The sequence below is a fragment of the Pseudophryne corroboree genome, chromosome 1 (assembly GCF_028390025.1).
Source record: "Pseudophryne corroboree isolate aPseCor3 chromosome 1, aPseCor3.hap2, whole genome shotgun sequence".
NCBI lineage: Eukaryota > Metazoa > Chordata > Amphibia > Anura > Myobatrachidae > Pseudophryne > Pseudophryne corroboree.
Genome location: NC_086444.1, coordinates 455,925,963 through 455,952,839, shown reverse-complemented (window position 1 = coordinate 455,952,839; position 26,877 = coordinate 455,925,963). Strand labels below are relative to the sequence as shown.

The 26,877-nt window shown below is 45.6% G+C and overlaps 1 protein-coding gene across 2 annotated transcripts in view; it reads left to right on the top strand.

Moving 5' to 3' along the window:
* RABGGTA (Rab geranylgeranyltransferase subunit alpha) overlaps positions 1-24,647 on the top strand; it is a 283,795-nt gene extending 259,148 nt beyond the window's left edge. For both annotated transcript variants that reach the window (XM_063913666.1, XM_063913665.1), the window contains exon 17: positions 24,444-24,647. In XM_063913666.1, coding sequence (XP_063769736.1) covers positions 24,444-24,592 — 149 coding nt within the window. In that variant the 3' untranslated portion in view covers positions 24,593-24,647. The remainder of the gene's footprint in view (positions 1-24,443) is intronic.
* The last annotated feature ends 2,230 nt before the right edge of the window (positions 24,648-26,877 follow it).

Here is a 26,877-nt window from a genome sequence, read left to right as displayed (position 1 = left end):
CTTAAAATAAAAAAAATTACACAATTCACGTTAGAATGTACAAATAGCGTTTATGACCTTCGTACACAAATAGTACCGGTCAGGTTTACTAATGCACACAATTACGTGCGGTACAATCGTTCAGCACATAAGCAACTAATCTTATGTACGGAGCGACCAGTGGAATCGAAAATTGCGGCTGCGAATTCCTTCAGCCAGAGCTTGTATGGCCTATATGGGTGTTGCACCAACCCTTTCTTGGTGTTGTGCCTGTGGACTGTATAGCGGACTTCCTTGTCTGCTGTACCTGAACCTGCTGGTCTGCTATGACCTCCTGGTCTGTTACAGTATGACCTCCTGGTCTGCTACACTCTAATGCTCAAATTGTATGTTTTAACCAGGGATGCCTCCCTAGCCACCATGTACGTCACTTACACGCATGTACCTCACGAGAACTCGACTTTTCTTGTGGTTCAACCTCAAAATTGTAAAAACAAACACTCACTCACCACATATACACTTTTGTTTCTATTTCTATTTCTGCGCAGAAATTTTCTTTAGACCAGATGTGTTACAAATTAGGAGAAGGATCTATTAATTTAAAATTTGAATGTTAAAATAGATTTGCGTGATTTATCGCCTTGCGTTATTTACCGCGTTGCGCTATTTATCGCGTTGAAAAAAATTAACACTTGTGATTTGAGTTACGTGGGCGTACCCGTACGCTCCGTTGCGTAATATACGCTGCGTGCGTCGGCCCTTGGATTGCGTACGCAAGTCTCAGTCCTTTGTTAGAGACACGTGTACGCAAAGCAAAGATCCACCGTAACACAATTTATACGTTTATCAATGTAGATGATCCTTTATCATCTACCGCGCACCACACTGACTTTGCCTTGTCTCTCAGGCACAGCTGTGTGTTTGTCTATACTTTAACTATATTACCTTTACTCTTAAACTATGAAATAGCGGCAAATCTCTCTTAGCACGTTTATCAACTATAAAACTGGCAAACAGGAGAGTGATATACGAAAATATACAAATGAAAAAAAAAAGAAATGCAGATATGCGTGCGTGTGTACGCAAGACAGAAAAATAAACAGTTTTAAAAGAGACTAGCGTGTTGTTCTTACCTCCGGTTCCCGGATTCCTTCAGCACCCTTTACTAAGAGAAGCAGACGCTTATCCAAACAGCACTACGAGGAATATGATCTCCCGCCCTTTGCTGCTGGATAATGTCTGCTGAAATTACCTAGTGCAGATATGTGAAGGACAGGACGAGCCGCCAATTGATAAAGCTAAATATTTATCTTATATAATACCCTTTATGAGGTCTAAGAACACGGTACGCTATCTACGTATGAAGTACCGTAAGGGTACGCACGTTGCGTAACAATCGCTTAGCCGTAGTCGAGACGCTCAAGCGTCACGTTCGCTCACGGCCAAGAGATCACAGGCAGGCACGCTATTGGCTGCTGACTAACTTAATGATTCGCTATAGCGTAGCGGACGCTCGGGACCACGAGGAGATCACCAGCGGCGCTGACGCTCACAATGTTAAACCTTTATATCTAAACCATAAACAATGTAATATGCTGTAAAACCTTTGTGTAGAGATAGGGTGTAGATGCAACCTAGTGTAACCTTATTAACTTAAAAGCTGTTTGAGCGTCACCGACGCTCTGAGAATACTAAACACTATAAGAAATACACAGATACCTGGGCTTAGGGTCCAACGCCTAATATATATATATTTTGAATGATATACTTGCAAAAGAATTAATACAAATACAAATCATACACTACAATATAACATAGACTACCTAACCAGATAACTACATAGGAAATATAATACAATTACTATTTAAGGGAAAATAAGAGAAAAAGAGGAAGAGAGAGAGAGAGAGAGAGAAATTGGCCCACAATAACAAGTAGATCAATATAGTTGCGGAGAAACACTTACGCACAAGGGGAAACGATCGCATGCGCCTCGATATCCAGCTCCCGATTATCAGCAATGAGAACCGTTGAAGAGAGTGAACTGGATATGGTCGGCCTGCCTATTTATGCCCCACACACAATGCAATTCAATGGTCCCTACAATCTCATTGTTCATTGGACACAGGAATTCGGCTTCGCATTATAACAAAAGGTCATAGGTTGATTCATACAGGTGGGCTGTGACTGCTTCCAACTGTTCAGGTGGGTGGGATACTGGGTTTCCCGCCGCATGACTAAATAAGAACAAATAATAGTAAATGGACATAAACTTCTTATGTCCATAACTATTCGCACGAGCGATTAATCCGCTCCAAACCAACACCGGAATATTGCTATTTAAATACTCTTCCGATGGGTACTAAACACCACTGTATGACCCCTGTTAGACCCTTCGTACAATACAAAGAGGGATCCCTCTGTCCAGGAACATGCTATGTTAACTAAACTTTCAGAATCTATCAAAGGGACCATGATCTACAAAATACATTATATAGTGAAAATATGTAACGATTGAGTCGCACGCTACGATCACATAAACTCTACCGTAAATACGCATACCCGTGCGCCTGCGGGTGCCCGCGACTGTGAGTATGCGCACGTACGGGAGAGCGTACGCATGCGCAGCACGGACCTGTGTGAGGTGCAAATATGGTAGTGTGCATAGAGATATTTTTCTGACTTTGACACCGGGAACAGCCAAATCCGACAGTCGGATTTGGCCATTTTTTGAATAGGGGTTGTCGGGTCCATTCCGACAACTGCATGTCGGAATGGACCCGACTCTTATTGAATATACCCCTACCTCAAATGGACATCTGTAGGAGGATAGAAACCAAGAAGGCTCTGTTCAGGCGCTGTTTAGGGTGGTTTGGCAAAGCGGCTGCTAAGAGGGATAGTCGGTCCCTTACACAAAAACATGGTAATAAATAAAATAAGCAGCGCTCATAGGATGACCACATGTATATACATGAATCACATTAAAACTTTGCATGGAATATAAAAAGGAATTCATAAATTGAATGAATATCAATTAATACAAAAATCACATAAAAATTACAGGTAAGCCAGATACCAGATATCAAACCCACATATTCAATTGATAAGTATGCAGAAATTCAGTCAAATAAAGGCCTGTTCCTAGACAATTTTCATCCGGGACCAGTTGTTCAAATGATCACTGCTAAAGCGCTTCCTTTACATGGATTGGACTGTCTAATTTAAATGCATAATTACATCCATGCACCAATAGAAGGGTAATCCCTTGAGCAAGTTATTGCAGCATATAGCGTTGGAGCCCTCATGTCTGTGGTTGGCTCAGTCCAAATAGATGACTTAAGGCCCATATAGACGGGCCGATGTGGGAGAGATGTGTGCTGAGCGAACCGCTCAGCACACATCTCTCCCGCCGCTCAACACAGCGCGATCTGTGCTGAGCGTGCGGGGGGAGACAGGGGGGGGCGCTCATTTCACCCAGCGGATGCATGCAGGCCAATCTAGCACCAGCGATAGCAATCTAGTCAGATTGCTTAGAATATCGCTCCGTGAGTACCCCCCTTTAGGAAAGTCCACAGTAAAATCGAGTTTAAATCCGTAAGTTGTTCAAGGCTCTGTAAAGGATTCCGCAATCTTTATATTGTGGGTGGAGGTAAGTACATCTGATGCGTTTCGCTGCACAGGCTTGCAGCTTTCTCACAGGTGACTAGTGCTGGTTCATAAATATATATATAAGTCCCAATACAGCCACCCATCAGTACTTTGCATCAGTAATCTATCCGTTTATGTAAAATCGCATAAATAACAAACTACTATTATGGAGGCAGACCCATTGTATTAATATTTATAGTAATTAATAATATGTCACTTATGAACGATCATAGAAGTTAGATTAATAAATACGAGCCAATTCATTTCATAAAACTTCACGTTTCCAGCCGATCTCCCAGTCACATGACTCAGGAGTTATTGTGGCTGCTTCGTTGATAACCCAGGATCCCTGGCAACCCTTCTAAGCAATCTCATATGATGGTGCGCCCATGTGTCCTATATCACGTAACCGCAAACCTTCTAGTCACGGACTTCCGGGAACTCGAGCTCCAGCCCAATCACGTGGTACATAACACATGGTACGGACTTAACAATCTATCATCACGATAGTCTCCACAGCCACTGAGCTCACACTTAGGTGACTCGTTGTTATAATTACCAGAATAAACAGGAAATGTTACAGCATTTCATCTTGGTTCCTATACACCACAAACTTATTGCAAATGGCTACAATAAAATGTATAAATAAAGTAGAAAAGTAATATGGGACATTACACCTTGTCCATAAATAGGATTCCATTATGCATACAATGTCCGTTTTTTTCTTCGTATTATGATTGACCTCTAGTAGATCCAATAAAGGGTCATAAAAATTATATTTCTTTGATTGGAACCCCATGCATAATGCAATCCCCCAATGGGTTTTATAGATAGCGATTTATAACAACTCAAAAGGTCATATTATAATCTCCATCCTAGCGATCAATATTATTATAATTATGTTGGTCTACAAAGAACTCATTCTATTGGTCAGACCTTCTCTATGCCTCAACCTGTATATGCTAATTCAAAGTACAAGTTAGTCAGATAGCTGTATTTAGGGCCTAATTCAGCATGAGTTGTAGTTTTGTGAAAATTTGCAAAACTACAACTCTCTCCACTAACATGCGCCACCACTAAAAGGCGAGCAAAGCTCACGCATGTTTAGGGTTGCTCCTGCCTTCGCAGCCTAGCTGTGTGTGACGTCAGGTAGCCGCCGTGGTCCACCTCGCAAACGGTCTGGACATGCCTGCGTTGTCCAGACCATGCCCCCTATGGACGCTCTCACCCGCCCCGCGAACGCCTCTTCCTGTCAATCAGAGTTGCATTTCACTGCATGCGCACACGCAGTACTGCGCATGCGCACAGTGCACAAGGCCTTCAGTATGCGAGCGCATCGCTGATGCATTCCATACTGAATTAGGCCCTTAGTTCTACTGCCTCGTGTTAACACAAGTTTCTAAAACGGTTGTTTTGTCTTGGAAATGTATTCTACTCCCACTAATCTCTGGCGTTTCGGATCGCCATTGTGATAATCTCCAAAATGCTTAGACACTCTTTGTGTCTGCACCCTCTTTAGGATATTTCTACGTTGCTCTAAAAATCTTTTTTTAAGCATCCTAGTTGTTCTAGCAACAGTATTTAGTTGAGATCGCAATCACATGTCAGCATATACGTAGAGTTGCAGTTTATAAAACTGTTGATCTCATGTGATTTTCCTTCCATCCTAACACTCTCTGTGGGTTTGCATGTTATGCATCTATTACTTTAACATATATAGAGACCTTTGGGCATTGGTTGAAGCCCAAAAGTACTTTGAGTTTGGTATCTCTGTTTCTCTAACGTCCTAGTGGATGCTGGGGACTCCGTAAGGACCATGGGGAATAGACGGGCTCCGCAGGAGACAGGGCACTTTAAGAAAGAATTAGGATACTGGTGTGCACTGGCTCGTCCCTCCTCCAGACCTCAGTTTGAATCTGCCCGGACGAGCTGGGTGCACCTTGGTGAGCTCTCCTGAGCTTGCTAGAAAAGAAAGTATTTTGTTAGGATTTTTTATTTTCAGAGAGATCTGCTGGCAACAGACTCTCTGCTACGTGGGACTGAGGGGAGAGAAGCAGCCCTACTCACTAGAAGATAGGTCCTGCTTCTTAGGCTACTGGACACCATTAGCTCCAGAGGGATCGTACACTTGGTCGTCCGATCCCGGAGCCGCGCCGCCGTTCCCCTCGCAGAGCCAGAAGACCGAAGCTGGCGTGAGAAGCAAGAAGACTTCGAAATCGGCGGCAGAAGACTCCAGTCTTCATATGAGGTAGCGCACAGCACTGCAGCTGTGCGCCATTACTCCCACACTAAACCCACACACTCCGGTCACTGTAGGGTGCAGGGCGCAGGGGGGGGGCGCCCTGGGCAGCAATTAGGTACCTCTTGGCAAAAGCAGCATATATACAGTTGGGCACTGTATATATGCATGAGCCCCCGCCATTATTTTTGCACAAAACGCGGGACAGAAGCCCGCCGCTGAGGGGGCGGGGCTTCTTCCTCAGCACTCACCAGCGCCATTTTCTCTCCACAGCTCCGCTGAGAGGAAGCTCCCCAGGCTCTCCCCTGCAGAATCACGGTAGAAAGAGGGTAAAAAGAAAGGGGGGGCACATACATTTGGTGCAAAAACAGTATATACAGCAGCTACTGGGTTAACACTAAGTTACTGTGTGACTCCTGGGTAATATAGCGCTGGGGTGTGTGCTGGCATACTCTCTCTCTGTCTCTCCAAAAGGCCTTGTGGGGGAACTGTCTTCAAATAGAGCATCCCCTGTGTGTATGGTGTGTCGGTACGCTTGTGTCGGCATGTTTGACGAGGAAGGCTATGTGGAAACAGAGCGGGTACAAATGAATGTGGGGTCGCCGCCGACGGCGCCGACACCCGATTGGATGGATATGTGGAAGGTTTTAAATGATAATGTTAATTCCTTACATAAAAGGTTGGATAAAGCTGAAGCCTTGGGACAGTCAGGGTCTCAACCCATGCCTGATCCTACAGCGCAGAGGCCGTCAGGGCCTCAGAAGCGCCCACTATCCCAGATTGTTGACACAGATATCGACACGGATTCTGTCTCCAGTGTCGATGGCGATGATGCAAAGTTTTAGCCTAAAATGGCTAAAGCCATCCGCTACATGATTATAGCAATGAAAGATGTGTTACACATCACAGAGGAAACCCCAGTCCCTGACAAGAGGGTTTATATGTATGGGGAAAAAAGGCAAGAGGTGACCTTTCCCCCTTCACATGAGTTAAATGAGTTATGTGAAAAGGCTTGGGAATCTCCAGATAGGAAACTGCAGATTTCCAAACGGATGCTTATGGCGTATCCTTTCCCGCCAACGGACAGGTTACGCTGGGAATCCTCCCCTAGGGTAGACAAATCTTTAACACGCTTATCCAAGAGGGTAGCCCTGCCGTCACAGGATACGGCCACCCTAAAAGATGCTGCAGATAGAAAGCAGGAGGGTATCCTGAAATCCATTTATACACATCCAGGTACCCTGCTAAGGCCGGCAATTGCGTCGGCCTGGATGTGTAGTGCTGTAGCAGCATGGACAGATACCTTATCTGAGGAACTTGATACCTTGGACAAGGATACTATAATACTGACCCTGGGGCATATAAAAGACGCTGTACTATATATGAGAGATGCCCAAAGAGACATTAGCCTACTGGGCTCTAGAATAAATGCTATGTCGATTTCTGCCAGAAGGGTCCTGTGGACTCGGCAATGGACAGACGATGCCGACTCGAAAAGGCACATGGAGGTTTTACCTTATAAGGGTGAGGAATTGTTTGGGGACGGTCTCTCGGACCTGGTCTCCACAGCTACGGCTGGAAAGTCAAATTTTTTGCCATATATTCCCTCACAACCTAAGAAAGCACCGTATTACCAAATGCAGTCCTTTCGATCACAAAAAGACAAGAAAGTCCGAGGTGCGTCCTTTCTTGCCAGAGGCAGGGGTAGAGGAAAGAAGCTGCACAATACAGCTAGTTCCCAGGAACAGAAGTCCTCCCCGGCTTCCACTAAATCCACCGCATGACGCTGGGGCTCCACAGGCGGAGCCAGGCCCGGTGGGGGCGCGTCTCCGAAATTTCAGCCACAAGTGGGTTCACTCACAGGTGGATCCCTGGGCTATAGAGATTGTGTCTCAGGGATACAAGCTGGAATTCGAAGTGATGCACCCTCACCGTTACCTCAAATCGGCCCTGCCAGCTTCCCCCATAGAGAGGGAAATAGTGTTAGCAGCAATTCACAAATTGTATCTCCAGCAGGTGGTGGTAAAGGTTCCCCTCCTTCAACAGGGAAGGGGTTACTATTCGACAATGTTTGTGGTACCGAAACCGGACGGTTCGGTCAGACCCATATTGAATTTAAAATCCCTCAACATATACCTGAATAGGTTCAAGTTCAAGATGGAATCGCTCAGAGCGGTCATCGCAAGCCTGGAGGAGGGGGATTTTATGGTGTCTCTGGACATAAAGGATGCTTACCTTCATGTCCCCATTTATCCACCTCATCAGGAGTACCTCAGATTTGTGGTACAGGATTGTCATTACCAATTCCAGACGCTGCTGTTTGGTCTGTCCACGGCACCGAGAATATTTACCAAGGTAATGGCAGAAATGATGGTGCTCCTGCGAAAGCAGGGAGTCACAATTATCCCATACTTGGACGATCTCCTCATAAAGGCGAGATCCAGAGAGCAGTTGCTGATCAGCGTAGCACGCTCTCGGGAAGTGTTACAACACCACGGCTGGATTCTGAATATTCCAAAGTCGCAGCTGATTCCTACGACGCGTCTGCCCTTCCTGGGCATGATTCTGGACACAGACCAGAAGAAGGTTTTTCTCCCAACGGAGAAGGCTCAGGAACTCATGACACTGGTCAGAGACCTCTTAAAACCAAAACAGGTGTCGGTGCATCACTGCACGCGAGTCCTGGGAAAGATGGTGGCGTCATACGAGGCCATTCCCTTCGGCAGGTTCCATGCGAGGACCTTTCAATGGGATCTGTTGGACAAGTGGTACGGATCGCATCTACAGATGCATCGGCTGATCACCCTATCCCCCAGGGCCAGGGTGTCTCTTCTGTGATGGCTGCCGAGTGCTCACCTTCTCGAGGGCCGCAAATTCGGCATTCAGGACTGGGTCCTGGTGACCACAGATGTAAGCCTCCGAGGGTGGGGGGCAGTCACACAGGGAATAAATTTCCAGGGTCTGTGGTCAAGTCAGGAGACTTGCCTTCACATCAATATCCTGGAACTAAGGGCCATATACAACGCCCTAAGTCAAGCGGAGACCCTGCTTCGCAACCAATCGGTGCTGATTCAATCAAACAACATCACCGCAGTGGCTTATGTAAACCGCCAAGGCGGCACAAGGAGCAGGGTGGCGATGGCGGAAGCCACCAGAATTCTTCGATGGGCGGAGAATCACGTACGAGCACTGTCAGCAGTGTTCATTCCGGGAGTGGACAACTGGGAAGCAGACTTCCTCAGCAGGCACGACCTCCACCCGGGAGAGTGGGGACTTCATCAAGAAGTCTTCACGCAGATTGCAAGGCGATGGGAACTGCCACAGGTGGACATGATGGCATCCCGCCTCAACAAAAAGCTACAGAGGTATTGCGCCAGGTCAAGAGACCCTCAGGCGATAGCTGTAGACGCACTAGTGACACCGTGGGTGTTCCAGTCGGTTTATGTGTTTTCTCCTCTTCCTCTCATACCCAAGGTACTGAGAATCATAAGAAAAAGAGGAGTGAGAACAATACTCATTGTTCCGGATTGGCCAAGAAAGACTTGGTATCCAGAGCTACAAGAAATGCTCACAGAGGACCCATGGCCTCTACGTCTAAGACAGGATCTGTTACAGCAGGGGCCCTGTCTGTTCCAAGACTTACCGCGGCTGCGTTTGACGGCATGGCGGTTGAACGCCGGATCCTAGCAGAAAAAGGCATTCCGGATGAGGTTATTCCTACGCTCATAAAGGCTAGGAAGGACGTGACGGCTAAACATTATCACCGTATATGGCGAAAATATGTTGCTTGGTGTGAGGCCAGGAATGCCCCTACAGAGGAATTCCAGCTGGGCCGTTTCCTTCACTTCCTACAGACGGGAGTGACTTTGGGCCTAAAATTGGGGTCCATTAAGTTCCAGATTTTGGCCCTATCCATTTTCTTTCAAAAAGAACTGGCTTCTCTTCCTGAAGTTCAGACGTTTGTAAAGGGAGTGCTGCATATTCAGCCCCCGTTTGTGCCTCCAGTGGCACCTTGGGATCTTAACATGGTGTTGAGTTTCCTGAAATCACACTGGTTTGAGCCACTTAAAACCGTGGAGTTAAAATATCTCACGTGGAAGGTGGTCATGCTATTAGCCTTGGCTTCGGCTTGGCGTGTGTCAGAATTGGCGGCTTTGTCACATAAAAGCCCCTATCTGGTTTTCCATATGGACAGGGCAGAATTGCGGACTCGTCCGCAATTTCTGCCAAAAGTGGTGTCATCTTTTCATATGAACCAACCTATTGTAGTGCCTGTGGCTACTCGTGACTTGGAGGATTCCGAGTTACTGGATGTAGTCAGGGCTTTGAAGATTTATGTAGCCAGAACGGCTAGAGTCAGAAAAACTGTGTCGCTGTTTATCCTGTATGCATCCAACAAGCTGGGTGCTCCTGCTTCAAAGCAAACTATTGCTCGCTGGATCTGTAACACGATTCAGCAGGCTCATTCTGCGGCTGGATTGCCGCTTCCAAAATCAGTAAAAGCCCACTCCACAAGGAAGGTGGGCTCTTCTTGGGCGGCTGCCCGAGGGGTCTCGGCATTACAGCTTCGCCGAGCGGCTACTTGGTCAGGTTCAAACACTTTTGCAAAGTTCTACAAGTTTGATACCCTGGCTGAGGAGGACCTTGTGTTTGCTCATTCGGTGCTGCAGAGTCATCCGCACTCTCCCGCCCGTTTGGGAGCTTTGGTATAATCCCCATGGTCCTTACGGAGTCCCCAGCATCCACTAGGACGTTAGAAAAAATAAGATTTTACTTACCGGTAAATCTATTTCTCATAGTCCGTAGTGGATGCTGGCCGCCCGTCCCAAGTGCGGACTTCTTCTGCAATACTTGTATATAGTTATTGCTTAAATAAGGGTTATGTTATGGTTGCATCAGGGTTATCTGATGCTCTGTTGTTCATACTGTTAACTGGGTAAGTTTATCACGAGTTATACGGTGTGATTGGTGTGGCTGGTATGAGTCTTACCCTGGATTCCAAAATCCTTTCCTTGTACGGTCAGCTCTTCCGGGCACAGTTTCCTTAACTGAGGTCTGGAGGAGGGACATAGAGGGAGGAGCCAGTGCACACCAGTATCCTAATTCTTTCTTAAAGTGCCCTGTCTCCTGCGGAGCCCGTCTATTCCCCATGGTCCTTCCGGAGTCCCCAGCATCCACTACGGACTGCGAGAAAAAGATTTACCGGTAAGTAAAATCTTATTTTATCTGGGTGTTTTAAATAACTTGGGGTTAATAGAGTCTTCAAAGATTTGGTTTTACAGAAGGTAAACATAGGTTTAGATGGAATAAGGTCAATGATTATATTATCTTGCTTTAAGATGTTGTCATTTTTCTGTATCATATTTTGAATCTCTGAACATATACAGTAGGGCAAAAAGTATTTGGACAGCTACCGATTGTGCAAGTTGACCCACTTAAAAAGATGAGAGAGGTCTGTAATTTCCATCATAGGTACACTTCAACTGTGAGAGACAGAATCTGGAGAAAAAAAATAGGAAATCACATTGTATGATTTTTAAACAATTTATTTGTATATTCTTGTGGAAAATAAATATTTGGACACCTACCAAGCAGCAAGATTTCTGGCTCTCACAGACCTGTTACTTCTTCTTTAAGAAGCTCTTCTATCCTCCACTCGTTAACCAGTTCAAATAGGTGACATTAATACAGGTATCTGTATAAAAGACACCTGTCCACACCGTCAAACAGTCAGACTGCTACCTCTGCACCATGGCCAAGACCAGAGAGCTGTCTAAGGACACCAGGGACAAAATTGTAGAGCTGCACAAGGCTGGGATGAGCTACTCGACAATAGGCAAGCAGCTTGGTGAGAAGAGATCAACTGTTGGCGCAATTATTAAAAAATGGAAGAATACAAGATCACTGACAATCCCCCTTGACCTGGGGCTCCATGCAAGATCTCACCTCGTGGGGTATCAATGATCTTGAGAACGGTGAGGAATCAGCCCAGAACTACACGGGGGGACCTGGTCAATGACTTCAAGAGAGTTGGGATCACAGTCACAAAGGTTACCATTAGTAACACTACGTCGTCATGGATTGAAATCCTGCAGCACCAGAAAGGTCCCCCTGCTTAAGCCAGCACATGTCCAGGCCCATCTAATGTTTGCCAGTGACCATCTGGATGATCCAGAGGAGGATTGGGAGAATGTAATATTGTCAGATGAGAGCAAAATCCAAACTTTTTGGTATAAACTCCACTCGCCGTGTTTGGAGGGAGAAGAATGATGAATGGCAACCCAAGAACACCTTACCCACTGTGAAGCATGGGGGTGGAAACATCATGCTTTGGGGCTGCTTTTCTGCAAAGGGGACAGGAAGACTGATCCGTATTAAGGAGAGGATGAATGGGGCCATGTATCGTGAGATTTTGGGCAAAAACCTCCTTCCCTCAGTAAGAGCATTGAAGATGGAACGTGGCTGGGTCTTCCAGCATGACAATAACCCCAAACACACCGCCCGGGCAACTAAGGAGTGGCTCCGTAAGAAGCATTTCAAGGTCCTGGAGTGGCCTAGCCAGTCTCCAGACCTCAACCCAATAGAAAATCTGTGGAGGAAGGTGAAAGTCCGTGTTGCCCGGCGACAGCCCCAAAACATGACAGATCTAGAGAAGATCTGCATGGAAGAGTGGGCCAAAATACCTGCTACAGTGTGTGCAAACCTGGTCAAGAACTACTGTATAGGAAACTTTTGACCTCTGTAATTGCCAATCGAGGTTATATTACAAAGTACTGAGTTAAACTTTTTGATTGTCCAAATATTTATTTTCTGCAAGAATATACAAATAAATTGTTTAAAAATCATACAATGTGGTTTCCTAGTTTTTTTTTTTTTTTTCAGATTCTGTCTCTCACAGTTGAAGTGTACCTATGATGGAAATTACAGACCTCTCTCATCTTTTAAGTGGGTCAACTTGCACAATCGGTGGCTGTCCAAATACTTTTTTGCCCCACTGTAGGTGGCTATGAATGCTACCTCTTTGTTGATTCTTTCATTCTCATGTTTCTTATATTTTCTCTAACGTCTTAGAGGATACTGGGGTTCCATTTAGTACCATTAGGGTATAGATGGGTCCACTAGGAGCCATGGTTGCTTTAAGAATTTGATAGTGTGCGCTGGCTCCTGCCTCTATGCCCCTCCTACCAAACTCAGTTTAGAAAATGTGCCCGGACGAGCCGGTCACGCTTATGGAAGCTCATGAAGAGTTTTCTGCATTTATTTTATATGTTTGTTATTTTTAGGCAGGACTGGATGGCACCAGCCTGACTGCTTCGTGGGACTTAGGGGGGCAAACGCAGGATTTAGTCAGGGGGATTTCCATAGGGGTGTGTGTGGGGTTGTACAGTGTATATATATATATATATATATATAGATAGTTAGATAGATAGATATACACACACACAAACACACACACGTATATAAAGAAAACAGCCGCACACACATAATGTCCTCTCCAGAGAGTGCTCAACATATAATGTCAATTTATATAGGTAAAGGAGTATGCACATCCCATTTTTATGCAAAAACAGTCCTTTATAAGTCTCCACATAAAGTGCAGTTTCAGCCAAAAGAGATCATAGTGGTGGGCATATTCATCTAATCAAGCAAGTACTTTGTCATAATATACTCATCAAATGCAGCCTCACCTCATTAAACATATATAATAAACATATGTATATACATGTATTGCACTCACATTCGTATATACATACACACATACATACATACATACATACTCAAGCACACACACACACATACTAACATACATACATAACTACAAATACATACATATACAGAAACTTCATATACAGTATACATACTGTATATTTCATGCGTACCACAAGCCTTGGGGATGGGAGGCGGGAGCAGCCTGTCATGACTGTGAGGACAGAGGGAGCTGCTGTGGCTGAGCATGTGCAGCCAGCAGCTCCCTCCGGACATTCTCTATGCAGAGAACTACACATAGCTAGTTTTCTGCTGCCTGCTCTAGCAGCTCCGTAGTCGTGATCACGGCTTTTACTGAGACGGAGACACTGCTGTCTCCGTCTCAAAAATAAAACAATTTGGCTCATCGGGGGGGGGGTTCCAGGTACTCGGAACCTCACCCCCTTCCCCCCTGCGTGCACCACTGGAATGGCCCAACCTCTTAATGGTCCTGTTCCCCGCTGACAGGACACTAAGCTCCTGGGGGAACTATACGCCAGCCCCACCACAGTGAGCAGAAGAATGAAGAGTGGTGAGTACTAAGCCGGCGTCCCGGCTAGCGGGTCGCCGGCCATTATGGCGGCATGAGGGTACGAAGATGCATGGCTTCTAACTGGGGCGGAATGTGTCTCCAGACACAATACACAGCTGCATCTCAGTACACTGTACACAGTACCCACACTGGCAAAAACAGCCTTAAAACGGTTTTCTCTCCATTTTAAGCACTAGATTACCTCAGCCAGTATAAAAAAAAGCAGGAAGACCGTGCACCATTGAAGGGGAGGGACTTCACTATAAGCGGATCCAGCAGCTCACCAGCGCCATTTTACCTCTGCAGTGGACACAGACATTGACTGACAGGGACACACAGCTCCTCCGGAGTGACTCCAGAGTACCTCAGCGGTACCAGGGGGTCATAGCAGGCGGGAGCAATTATTAGAGTACTAAGTCCCCTATCAGGGTATTTAATCTGCGACCTGGCTAAGCTTGGCATTAGCGATAAGGGCGCGGTGGGGGCTGGCTCCAAATTACTCTGTGTCTCCCTGAAGGGCTCTTTGCAGGTTAATTGTGCTTTACCTTTTTGTGTGTGCGCGCTGTCACATTTACATTATGTCAGGCAAAGACTGTGGGTACTCAGGGCAGTACACCTTCCCAGAATAGCGGGGCTGAACCGGAGTCGGTTAATTCCATTAAGGGAATGATCTCAAATATTTCTACAAAACTATCCCGCAATGAGAAAGAGACGCAATACTTAAGACAGACTGTGGATGAGTTTATGAATAGAGACTAAGTCCCCAAACCAGCGTCTCAATCCCCTCCCATTTGTCCACAAAAACGATCTCTGGCCCATATCCTGCAGTTTGACGCTGACGGGTCAGACATGGAGGAGGATGAGGTGGATTTGGAGGGGGGGGATGCTACTCTGTCACAGGGAATAGAGGCTCTTATAGAGGCTATCAGAGATATTCTGCAAATTCCTGATAAGGTGTCAGAGGAGTGTGAGGAATCTTATTTTATTCCTGCGTCAAAGTAATTGAATACCCTGTTTGAAGAACCGTGGGTTAATCCTGATAAGAAATTCCAAATCCCTAAAAGGTTGCTCTCATCTTTTCCTCTGGAGAATAGGAAAAAAATGGGAAAAGCCACCGATAGTGGACGCATCAGTCTCTAGGCTGTCAAGAAAAATTGTATTGCCTGTCCCTGGTGCAGCCTCCCTAAAAGAGACGGCTGTTCGTAAAATTGAGACTACACTCAAATCATTGTACACAGCTGCTGGGGTGGCCCAGAGACCCACTATTGCATTTGCGTGGATCACAAAAGCCATTGCTAAATGGTCAGGTAACCTAATTCAGGGGTTAGATTCCTTGTCTAGGGGGGATGTTGTTTTACTCCTACAGCATATACAGGACTCTTCAAATATTATGTTGGAAACCATAAAAGAGATTGGTTTGCTTAATGCACGCACCACCGGTATCGCTGTGTCAGCACGCATGGGCTTGTGGCTACGCCAGTGGACTGCTGATGCAGACTCCAAAAAAGGCGTGGAAGGCCTACCATTCACAGGAGAGGCCTTATTTGGAGACGAACTAGACAAATGGAGCTCCAAAGCGACTGCAGGTAAGTCTACGTATCTTCCTTCTGCAGCTCCCCCAGCCAGGAGAGCTTATTCAGCTTCAAATTTACAGTCCTTTCGGACAGCCAAGTTTAAGGGAAAATCCAGAGGTGCTTCTACGACCTCCAGAGGCGCAAGAGGTAAACCACGCAAACCAGCAACTGCAGGTGCTCAGGAACAGAGCTCAGGCTCTGCTTCCTCAAAGCCTTCAGCATGACGGTGGACCGTGAGGCCTGGAGGACTGTCAGGTGGGAGCCCGACTAAAATTCTTCACTCACAACTGGTCAATCTCGTGCCGGGATCCCTGGATAATAGATCTTATTTCCCAGTGCTACAGACTGGAGTTCCAAGAGCTCCCACCTCACAGATTCTTCAAATCAGGCTTACCAGCTTCACAAGAGGCAAGTATAACTTTACAGCAGGCCATCCAAAAACTGGTACAGACTCAAGGCATTGTTTCAGTTCCACCTCATCTACACAACAAGGGGTACTATTCCAGTTCCTCCAATCGGACTGATTTGAACCATTACAGGAGGTGGACGTAAAATATCTTACGTGGAAGACCGTCACATTGTTGGCCTTGGCTTCCACAAGATGTGTGTCGGAGCTGGGGGCTTTGTCTCACAAGAGCCCCTTTTTAATTTTCCATGAGGATGGAGCTGACTCAGAACTCGTCAGCAATTTCTTCCGAAAGTGGTGTCTGCATTTCACATCAACCAACCTATTGTGGTCCGGTTATCACCGACATTTCCAGTACTTCAAAGTCTTTGGATGTTGTGAGGGTTTTGAAGGTATACATAAAGAGGACAGCTCGTCACAGGAAATCCGACTCGCTGTTCGTCCTTTATGATCCCAATAAAATGGGGTGTCCTGCTTCAAAGCAGACAATTGCACACTGGATCAGGCTCACTATCCAGCATGCTTATTCCACAGCAGGCTTGCCGGTTCCAAAATCTGTACAGGCCCACTCTACTAGGTCAGTGGGTTCTTCCTGGGTGGCGGCCCGTGGTGTCTCGGCTTTACAGCTCTGCCGAGCAGCTACTTGGTCAGGTTCGAACACGTTTGCTAAGTTCTTCAAGTTCGATACTTTGGCCTCTGAGGACCTCCAGTTTGGTCAGTCAGTTCTGCAGGAACCTCAGCACTCTCCCACCCGGTTTGGGAGCTTTGATACATCCCCATGGTACTAAATGGAACCCCAGTATCCTCTAGGAAGTAAGAGAAAATAGGATTTTAATTACCTACTGGTAAATCCTTTTCTCGTAGTCTGTAGAGGATACTGGGCGTGCCCGCACGGTGCTTCGTTCTTCCTGCAATGTTACTTGGTTAACTATTGTTGGTTCAGCTGTTGCTGTTCCTGTTTAAAGTTGGGTTAGTATAGCTTTCCTGTGTTTTGTGTGTGCTGGTACGGAATCTCACCACTATCTTTATCTATCCTTCTCTCAAAGTATGTCTGTCTCCTCGGTCACAGTTTCCTAGACTGAGTCTGGTAGGAGGGGCATAGAGGGAGGAGCCAGCCCACACTATCAAATTCTTAAAGTGCCCATGGCTCCTAGTGGACCCGTCTATACCCCCATGGTACAAAATGTAACCCAAGTATTCTCTACGGACTACGAGAAAAGAATTTACCGGTAGGTAATTAAAATCCTATTTTTTGTTTGAGGAGGTCGTCCCTATTATTTAATTTAACCTTAAAAGATTTTTCACAATAGGTTCGGGATAGCCCTGAGAGTGGAAGGATACTGTTATTTCTCCCGCCTGTGCTTCAGAAGTTCTCAAATTCTGAGCAATTCTTCCTTAGAGGAAGCAGTTTTCCTGGATAGTTTTATTCCAAGGGGGGTAGTGTGCACTACCATAATGAAGGCATGCCACATCTTTAGAGTAATTAGATGTACCAATATTGTTGTCTTAAGGGCAGTACACGGGGAGAGATGCGTGCTGAGCGATCTATCACAGACCGCTCAGCACACATCTCTCCACGCTCCGCACACATCTCTCTCCCCGCTCAGAACACAGCGCGATATGTGTGCTGAGCGAAGGGGAACGGGGGGGGGGGGCGCTCATTTCACCCAGCGGGTGACATGAGCGATGTGCTAGTTTGTGCCTACATGCAGGCCAATCTAGCACCGGCGATAGTGACGCGTGGGGCCGCACATCGCTAGCGCTGTGGGGCATACACACGGAGAGATCCATGATTAAAATCTAAGCAATCTAGTCATATTGCTTAGATTTTAAGCACGGTTCTCTCCGTGTGTACCCCCCTTTACTTCTAGGGTCAGATCCAGAAAGTTCATTCAGGTGGTGTGAATAGAATGAATAAATTAGAGATTCTAAGGATTAGATTTAAGGTGAGAAACAAAGTCGTGAGCAGTAGTGAGGTGTCCATCCCAAATCACCAGATCACTCGCATAACTGCTGTGGAGGACCAGGTGCATAAGAAAATAATTGTGCTGAAGAATGAAAACAATAGAGTCAAGAAGAAAGGTCCTATGTCTCTCCGTAATATAACCATCAGCTTCTAATCTAGTGGCAATAGACTGTAATCCTATGGCATGTCGTATATTTGTATATCAACTCTGAACATTCAAAGTCAAAAAAGCATATGAATCTTTCCATTCGATATCTTTGATGAGCTGTAAAACATGCGTAGAATCCTTGATGTGTGATATTAAGGTCGAGGCACGGGGCTGGAGAAGTGAGTCTACATAGTATCATAGATTGGAGGAAAGAGAATTTATACCAGAAATAATAGGACGCGCTGGGGGTGAAGTGAGTGATTTGGAAGTTTGTGTTATTGATAATAAGTAGGGACAGTGGGGAGAGCAGAATAAAGAAACCAGAATTCCTCCCTGTATTTTTATCTGTGATTTCTGTATTAGGTGAAACTTATTAAATGTATGAATTCCTTTTATATTCCATCCAAAATTGTACTGTGATTCATGTATATACACACGGTCATCTTTATGAGCGCTGCTTGTTTTATTACAAGTTGGCATCTGGCTTTTTCTACACTGAAGAGCCCGCAGATCTGCAGAGATGTGTATCTACAGCGTGGATGCATGCAAAGTGCAAAAAATCATGCGACTGAAATAGCTGCTAGTTGGATTTTTCCCTTTAGTGAAATAAAAAGACATTTACTGCAATTTATTTTTATACGGTGGGTTACCTAATAAACATGAAACATCCAGAAACTAATAACATACTTTAACGGATGAGTGATTATATTAAATAGTATCTCAAAACATACAAACTGTTTCCTGCGTTCTTGCACAGGGAAATTTTGTGATTGCTGAGCACAGTGTGTCGTCATGAAATGACAATTGTTAGTCTAGGAATATTAGATACTTTAACCACTTAACTGACAAATCTATTTTCCAAAAACTGCTCAGAAATTGTTGGGGGTGTTTCATGAGTGAATTAGGTAAAAAAATATAAATTGAAACCTATCCGATTTTTTTTATATTTGTAAAACAATCGGTTTTTCATCAGAACATCGGAATTATTGTGACTATCAAGACTTTCATTTTAACAGGTACACACTTGGTGGGTTGGGGTTAATTTACATTTCCCCAGCGGCTGTTAGTGTCTGCAGCCACCGGGTGGGGGGTCCTGCTGTGCTGACCGATCAGCAATGATCGTCTGACACTGAGGGAGGGTACAGGGAGGCAGAGGGACCTTCTGATCCCTCTGAGAGCAGCAGCGAGAAGTTTCTCTTCCCTGCAGTTGCACACCCTGTGTATCTGACTGGTCGAATCCTATGCGACCAGATCAGATAAGGCACTAGCTGGTATGGTCGCATCTGATGCGACCGTGCTAGGCAAGTGGTTAAAAGAATGAAGGTGGAGGAAGTGCTTGTCCTCTTGACCTGAATGATTAAGGGTTATTTGATTGACAGATTATATCAGTGGCCCTCAACTCCAACCCTCAAGTACCCCCAACAGGTCATGTTTTGAGGATTTCTATTTGTGGAAGCAAGTGTGATCATTACTGACCAAGCAAAATAGATTAACTTGCCTGTACATGGTTAAGGAAACCAACAAAACCTGACATGTTGGAAGTACAAGAGGACTAGAGTTGATCTCCTCTGCATTATAACATTAATGTACTGGACCATTGTCCTATCTCTGCTCACAAAGCATCTTGTGTTTTGTTTGGGAATGTTGTATGGAAATTTGCTTGAGCTCACTCTCAAAACATGATTGTGAACTTTAAACAGTTCCAGAAGTCACTTCAAATATATATGCACTTATATATGTAAGTTGAGCTTCATTATGGCATAGGTGAATCTTTAATGGGTGCAAAACAGTAATTTTATTTAATACCTTAGACCCTCACACAGTGTGGTGCACACAATGGCTCATTTGTGCTCTCGCGGCTATTTGAATATCCCGCTTGTGTTACACAATTGTGGTCTATATTTCCTTTGTGCAGTAAATCTTTCACTGGATCACTTATTTCTCTGACGTCCTAGTGGATGCTGGGGACTCTGTCAGGACCATGGGGATATAGCGGCTCCGCAGGAGACAGGGCACAATAATAAAAGCTTTAGGATCAGGTGGTGTGCACTGGCTCCTCCCCCTATGACCCTCCTCCAAGCCTCAGTTAGATTTTTGTGCCCGACGAGAAGGGTGCAATCTAGGTGGCTCTCCTGAGCTGCTTAGAATAAAAGTTTAAGTTAGGTTTTTTATTTTCAGTGAGTCCTGCTGGCAACAGGCTCACTGCTACGAGGGACTTAGGGGAGAGAAGAAAACTCACCTGCGTGCAGGATGGATTTGCTTCTTAGGCTACTGGACACCATTAGCTCCAGAGGGAGTCGGAACACAGGTCTCACCCTGGGGTTCGTCCCGGAGCCGTGCCGCCGACCCCCCTTACAGATGCCAAAGTTGAAGAGGTCCAGAGGTCCAGAAACAGGCGGCAGAAGACTTTCAGTCTTCATAAGGTAGCGCACAGCACTGCAGCTGTGCGCCATTGTTGTCAGCACACTTCACCAACAGTCACCAACTGTCACTGAGGGTGCAGGGCGCTGGGGGGGGCGCCCTAGGCAGCAATGTATAATACCTTTTTATGGCTAAAATACATCACATATAGCCCTTGAGGCTATATGGATGTATTTAACCCCTGCCAGATCTCACAAACTCCGGGAGAAGAGCCCGCCGAAAAGGGGGCGGGGCCTATTCTCCTCAGCACACGGCGCCATTTTCCTGCTCAGCTCTGCTGTGAGGAAGGCTCCCAGGCTCTCCCCTGCACTGCACTACAGAAACAGGGTTAAAACAGAGAGGGGGGGCACTTATTTGGCGATATGATTACATATATAAAAATGCTATAAGGGAAAACACTTGTATAAGGGGTTGTCCCTGTATAATTATAGCGTTTTTGGTGTGTGCTGGCAAACTCTCCCTCTGTCTCCCCAAAGGGCTAGTGGGGTCCTGTCCTCTGTCAGAGCATTCCCTGTGTGTGTGCTGTGTGTCGGTACGTGTGTGTCGACATGTAGGAGGACGATGTTGGTGAGGAGGCGGAGCAAATTGCCTGTATTGGTGATGTCACTCTCTAGGGAGTCGACACTGGAATGGATGGCTTATTTAGGAATTACGTGATAATGTCAACACGCTGCAAGGTCGGTTGACGACATGAGACGGCCGGCAAACAAATTAGTACCTGTCCAGGCGTCTCAGACACCGTCAGGGGCTTGTAGCAGTGATAGCGAACCAGGAAGAAGGGGACGATATGGTGTCACTGGATATCAGGGACGCTTACCTACATGTCCAAATTTGCAATTCTCACCAAGGGTACCTCAGGTTCGTGGTACAGAACTGTCACTATCAGTTCAGACGCTGCCGTTTGGATTGTCCACGGCACCCCGGGTCTTTACCAAGGTAATGGCCGAAATGATGATTCTTCTTAAAAGAAATATGGACGCTTTCCTGATAAGGGCAAGGTCCAGAGAACAGTTGGAGGTCGGAGTAGCACTATCTTAAGTAGTTCTACGACAGCACGAGTGGATTCTAAATATTCCAAAATCGCAGTTTTTTCCGACGACACGTCTACTGTTCCTAGGGATGATTCTGGACACAGTCCAAAAAAGGATGTTTTCTCCCGGAGAAGAAAGCCAGGGAGTTATCCGAGCTAGTCAGGAACCTCCTAAAACCAGGAAAAGTATCAGTGCATCATTGCACAAGGATCCTGTGAAAAATGGTGGTTTCTTACAAAGCGATCCCATTCGGTAGATTTCACGCAAGAACCTTTACGTGGGATCTGCTGGAAAAATGGTCCGGATCGCATCTTCAGATGCATCAGCGGATAACCCTGTCTCCAAGGACAAGGGTGTTTCTTCTGCGGTGGCTGCAGAGTGCTCATCTATGAAAGGGCCGCAGATTCGGCATTCAGGACTGGGTCCTGGTGACCACGGATGCCAGCCTGAGTGGCTGGGGAGCAGTCACACAAGGAAAAAATTTCCAGAGAGTGTGATCGAGTCTGGAGACTTCTCTCCACATAAATATACTGGAGCTAAGGGCAATTTACAATGCTCTAAGCTTAGCAAGACCTCTGCTTCAAGGTCAGCCGGTATTGATCCAGTGGGACAACATCACGGCAGTCGCCCACGTAAACAGACAGGGCGGCACAAGAAGCAGGAGGGAAATGGCAGAAACTGCAAGGATTCTTCGCTGGGCGAAAAATCATGTGATAACACTCTCAACAGTGTTCATTCCGGGAGTGGAAAACTGGGAAGCAGACTTCCTCAGCAGGCATGACCTCCACCCGGGAGAGTGGGGACTTCATCGGGAAGTCTTCCACATGATTGTAAACCGTTGTGAAAAACCAAAGGTGGACATGATGGCGTCCCGCCTGAACAAAAAACTAGATATTGCGCCAGGTCAAGGGACCCTCAGGCAATAGCGGTGGACGCTCTGGTAACACTGTGGATGTACCAGTCAGAGTATGTGTTCCCTCCTATGCCTCTCATACAAAAAGTACTGAGAATCATAAGAGGGAGATGAGTAAGAATGATACTCGTGGTTCCGGATTGGCCAAGAAGGACTTGGTACCCGAAACTTCAAGAGATGTTCACGGAAGACCCGTGGCCTCTACCTTTAAGAAAGGACCTGCTCCAGCAGGGGCCTTGTCTGTTCCAAGAATTACCGCGGCCGCGTTTGACGGCATGGCGGTTGAACGCCGGATCCTGAAAGGGCATTCCAGATGAAGTCATCCCTACCCTGGTCGAAGACAGGAAGGATGTAACCGCAAAACATTTTCACCGCATTTGGCGAAGATATGTTGCGTGGTGTGAGGCCAAGAAGGCCCCTACAGAGGAATTCCAACTGGGTCGTTTCCTACATTTCCTGAAAACAGGACTGTCTATGGGCCTAAAATTAGGGTCCATTAAGGTTCAAATTTCGGCCCTGTCGAATTTCTTCCAGAAAGAACTGGCTTTAGTGCCTGACGTTCAGATGTTTGTAAAAGGGGTACTGCATATACAGCCTCCTTTTGTGCCCCAGTGGCACCTTGGGATCTCAATGTTGTTTTGAGTTTCCTAAAGTCACATTGGTTTGAACCACTCACCACTGTGGACTTAAAATATCTCACATGGAAGGTGACGATGCTATTAGCCCTGGCTTCAGCCAGGCGTGTGTCAGAATTGGCGGCTTTATCATATATAAAGCCCTTACTTAATTTTTCATTCTGACAGGGCAGAATTGAGGACTCGTCCTCAATTTCTCCTTAAGGTGTTTTCTGTTTTTCACATGAACCAACCTATTGTGGTACCTGCGGGTACTAGGGACTTGGAGGACTCAAAGTTACTTGACGTTGTCAGGGCCCTGAAAAATATGTTTCCAGGAAGGCTGGAGTCAGAAAATCTGACTCGCTGTTTAGCCTGTATGCACCCAACAAGATGGGTGCTCCTGCTTCTAAGCAGAAGATTGCTCGCTGGATTTGTAATACAATTCAGTTTACACATTCTGTGGCAGGCCTGCCACAGCCAAAATCGGTAAAAGCCCATTCCAAAAGGAAGGGGGCTCATCTTGGGCGACTGCCCGAGGGGTCTCGGCTTTACAACTTTGCCGAGCAGTTACTTGGTCAGGGGAAAACACGTTTGCAAAATTCTACAAATTTGATACCCTGGCTGAGGAGGACATGGAGTTCTCTCATTCGGTGCTGCAGGGTCATCCGCACTCTCCCGCCCGTTTGGGAGCTTTGGTATAATCCCCATGGTCCTGACGGAGTCCCCAGCATCCACTAGGACGTCAGAGAAAATAAGATTTTACTTACCGATAAATCTATTTCTCGTAGTCCGTAGTGGATGCTGGGCGCCCATCCCAAGTGCGGATTGTCTGCAATACTTGTACATAGTTATTGTTACAAAAATCGGGTTATTCTTGTTGTGAGCCATCTTTTCAGAGGCTCCTTCGTTGTTATCATACTGTTAACTGGGTTCAGATCACAGGTTGTACGGTGTGGCTGGTATGAGTCTTACCCGGGATTCAATATCCTTCCTTATTATGCACGCTCGTCCGGGCACAGTATCCTAACTGAGGCTTGGAGGAGGGTCATAGGGGGAGGAGCCAGTCCACACCACCTGATCCTAAAGCTTTTATTATTGTGCCCTGTCTCCTGCGGAGCCGCTATATCCCCATGGTCCTGACGGAGTCCCCAGCATCCACTTCGGACTACGAGAAATAGATTTATCGGTAAGTAAAATCTTATTTTTCCCTTAACCAAATGTCTTAGAAATAGAGAAAGTATCGGACCTTCAACCACTTGCCAACTGCCCTCGTCTGTCAGTGTTGCGTTTACAAGGTAACCCTGTGTGTGAAAGGGCAGACACTCAAGAACAGTTAAAAGCTCTTCTCCCACATGTGGACACTATTGAGATGTGATTTATTTATTTTGTCTTTTGTCCTTGTCACATATGAATAAACATAATATCTTAGATTTCTGGTCTTCATTGTGTGATGTTGCTTTGTGTGGGTAGATAACATCAGAGATATGCCAAAGTAAAATGATGGTAGGACAATAGAACAGCAGGACTAGAACTGTTCCATCATTAATCAACCTTTTCTACCTTGATAAGGCTACACCTGTACATGTTTACCCATACATTTGTCTTGAAGATTGGCATAAAAGGTACTGTAACATTACATAACATTTTCCTCTTAACTCAATTAGTATATATTTTCCTCAGAGCTGGCATCCTCCTCTGTGGTATTATCCTCTATGTTACAAATTGCTTTTAGCTCTCTCTAGGTATCACCGAGTGTCCTCGGACTATGAACCTGTTAGGGAGTGGACCTTTCAGTGTTATTTACTGGCATTTTTCCAGAATGTTCTGAGGGTAGGGCTTGGGCCTATAAATATTTATTGGGAGTAGCCGAGACTAGCTGTAACCGATCATTATGAGGTAATTATGCTGTCCATGGACTCACCTGAGAATGAAAGAGGGTGGTGCCTTCTTCCATCTCACTCCTGCACTTGTTGCACCTGTTTAGAACAGGGGACCGAAACACACCCAGGAAAGACTTCCTTGTGAATCAGCACTTACTCACAAGTGCTTGGCTGCTTATACATCATAAAGCTGTATGATGAGGAGACGATATCCACCATAGTGCACGTATAGCTGCAGAAGTTTTATTCCGACAATAACTTGTTAACAAGCAAACATTTAAAAAAAAGTTTAGATCTGATCATCTTTAAATGGCAGCTATGAATATATATGGAATAATGTACCACTAATGTATTGAAAAATTGATTACAAAATGCAAGCATAAACTAAACATGTATGCATATAATATTTAGGAGATTATACATTTATTAGTACAGGTTGAGTATCCCTTATTCAAAATCCCACATTTTTGGGTCCCCTACGGAGATAATGACATATATTATATATTATGTGTATATATAGATATATTATATAGATATATAATATACATATATATGTGTCATTATCTCAGTAGGGGAACAAAAAATGTGTGATTTTGGATAAGGGATACTCAACCTGTACCACTATTGTATTTAGAAATGAAGAAGGGACAGGCTTAATGCATTTGGATGTTTAGTGATGTGTCGTTCTAAATTCATCCTGTATTTCTTGTACAAATAATCTTACCTGTGTGTGTGTGTGATCTCAACTGCTCAAATCCGAAACTGTAATATATAAAAATGAAAGCAAAGTTCAGTAAACCCATAGGTGCTCTCCATCTGACAGTACAGTGAGACCTGGCTGAGAAGTGGTTCATATGTGAACAGTGCCAGACACATGACTGGCAGTGTCTGCCTCGATTCTGCCCAACATAGTAATTGGAGCGTTTCTATAATATAAACGTTACTACTCTTTTAAGTGGCAAACTTTTCTTTTAAGAACTGTTTTCTCTGGCCGTGTATAAATGCTGGTTTTGGAATCTGTATACACTCAGTCCTAAATATAGTAATCTACATTTCTGGAGGCGTCTAGCGTACATCTTTTTACTTGAATCAGATTTAATATATTTAATGCATGTATAAGATATATGCACTATTGTCATATTTTTATACAATGTTTTAGTTTAAAGTCTGTTTAGGATATGATTCAGTGTAATTCATATTTAAATATCACATTTGCAAATAGTAATTTCTCTGACGTCCTAGTGGATGCTGGGTACTCCGTAAGGACCATGGGGTATAGACGGGCTCCGCAGGAGACTGGGCACTCTTAAAAGAAAGATTAGGTACTATATCTGGTGTGCACTGGCTCCTCCCTCCGTGCCCCTCCTCCAGACCTCAGTTAGTATCTGTGCCCGGCCAGAGCTGGATGCACCCTAGGGGCTCTCCTGAGCTTCCTAGAAAAGAAAGTATTTGTTAGGTTTTTTATTTTCAGTGAGATCTGCTGGCAACAGACTCACTGCTACGTGGGACTGAGGGGAGAGAAGCGAACCTACCTGCTTGCAGCTAGCTTGGGCTTCTAAGGCTACTGGACACCATTAGCTCCAGAGGGATCGAACACAGGCCCAGTCCTCGGTCGTCCGGTCCCGGAGCCGCGCCGCCGTCCCCCTTGCAGAGCCAATAGAACAAAGAGAAGTTGAAAATCGGCGGCTGAAGACTCCGGTCTTCATTAAGGTAGCGCACAGCACTGCAGCTGTGCGCCATTGCTCCCTTAGCACACCACACACTCCGGTCACTGATGGGT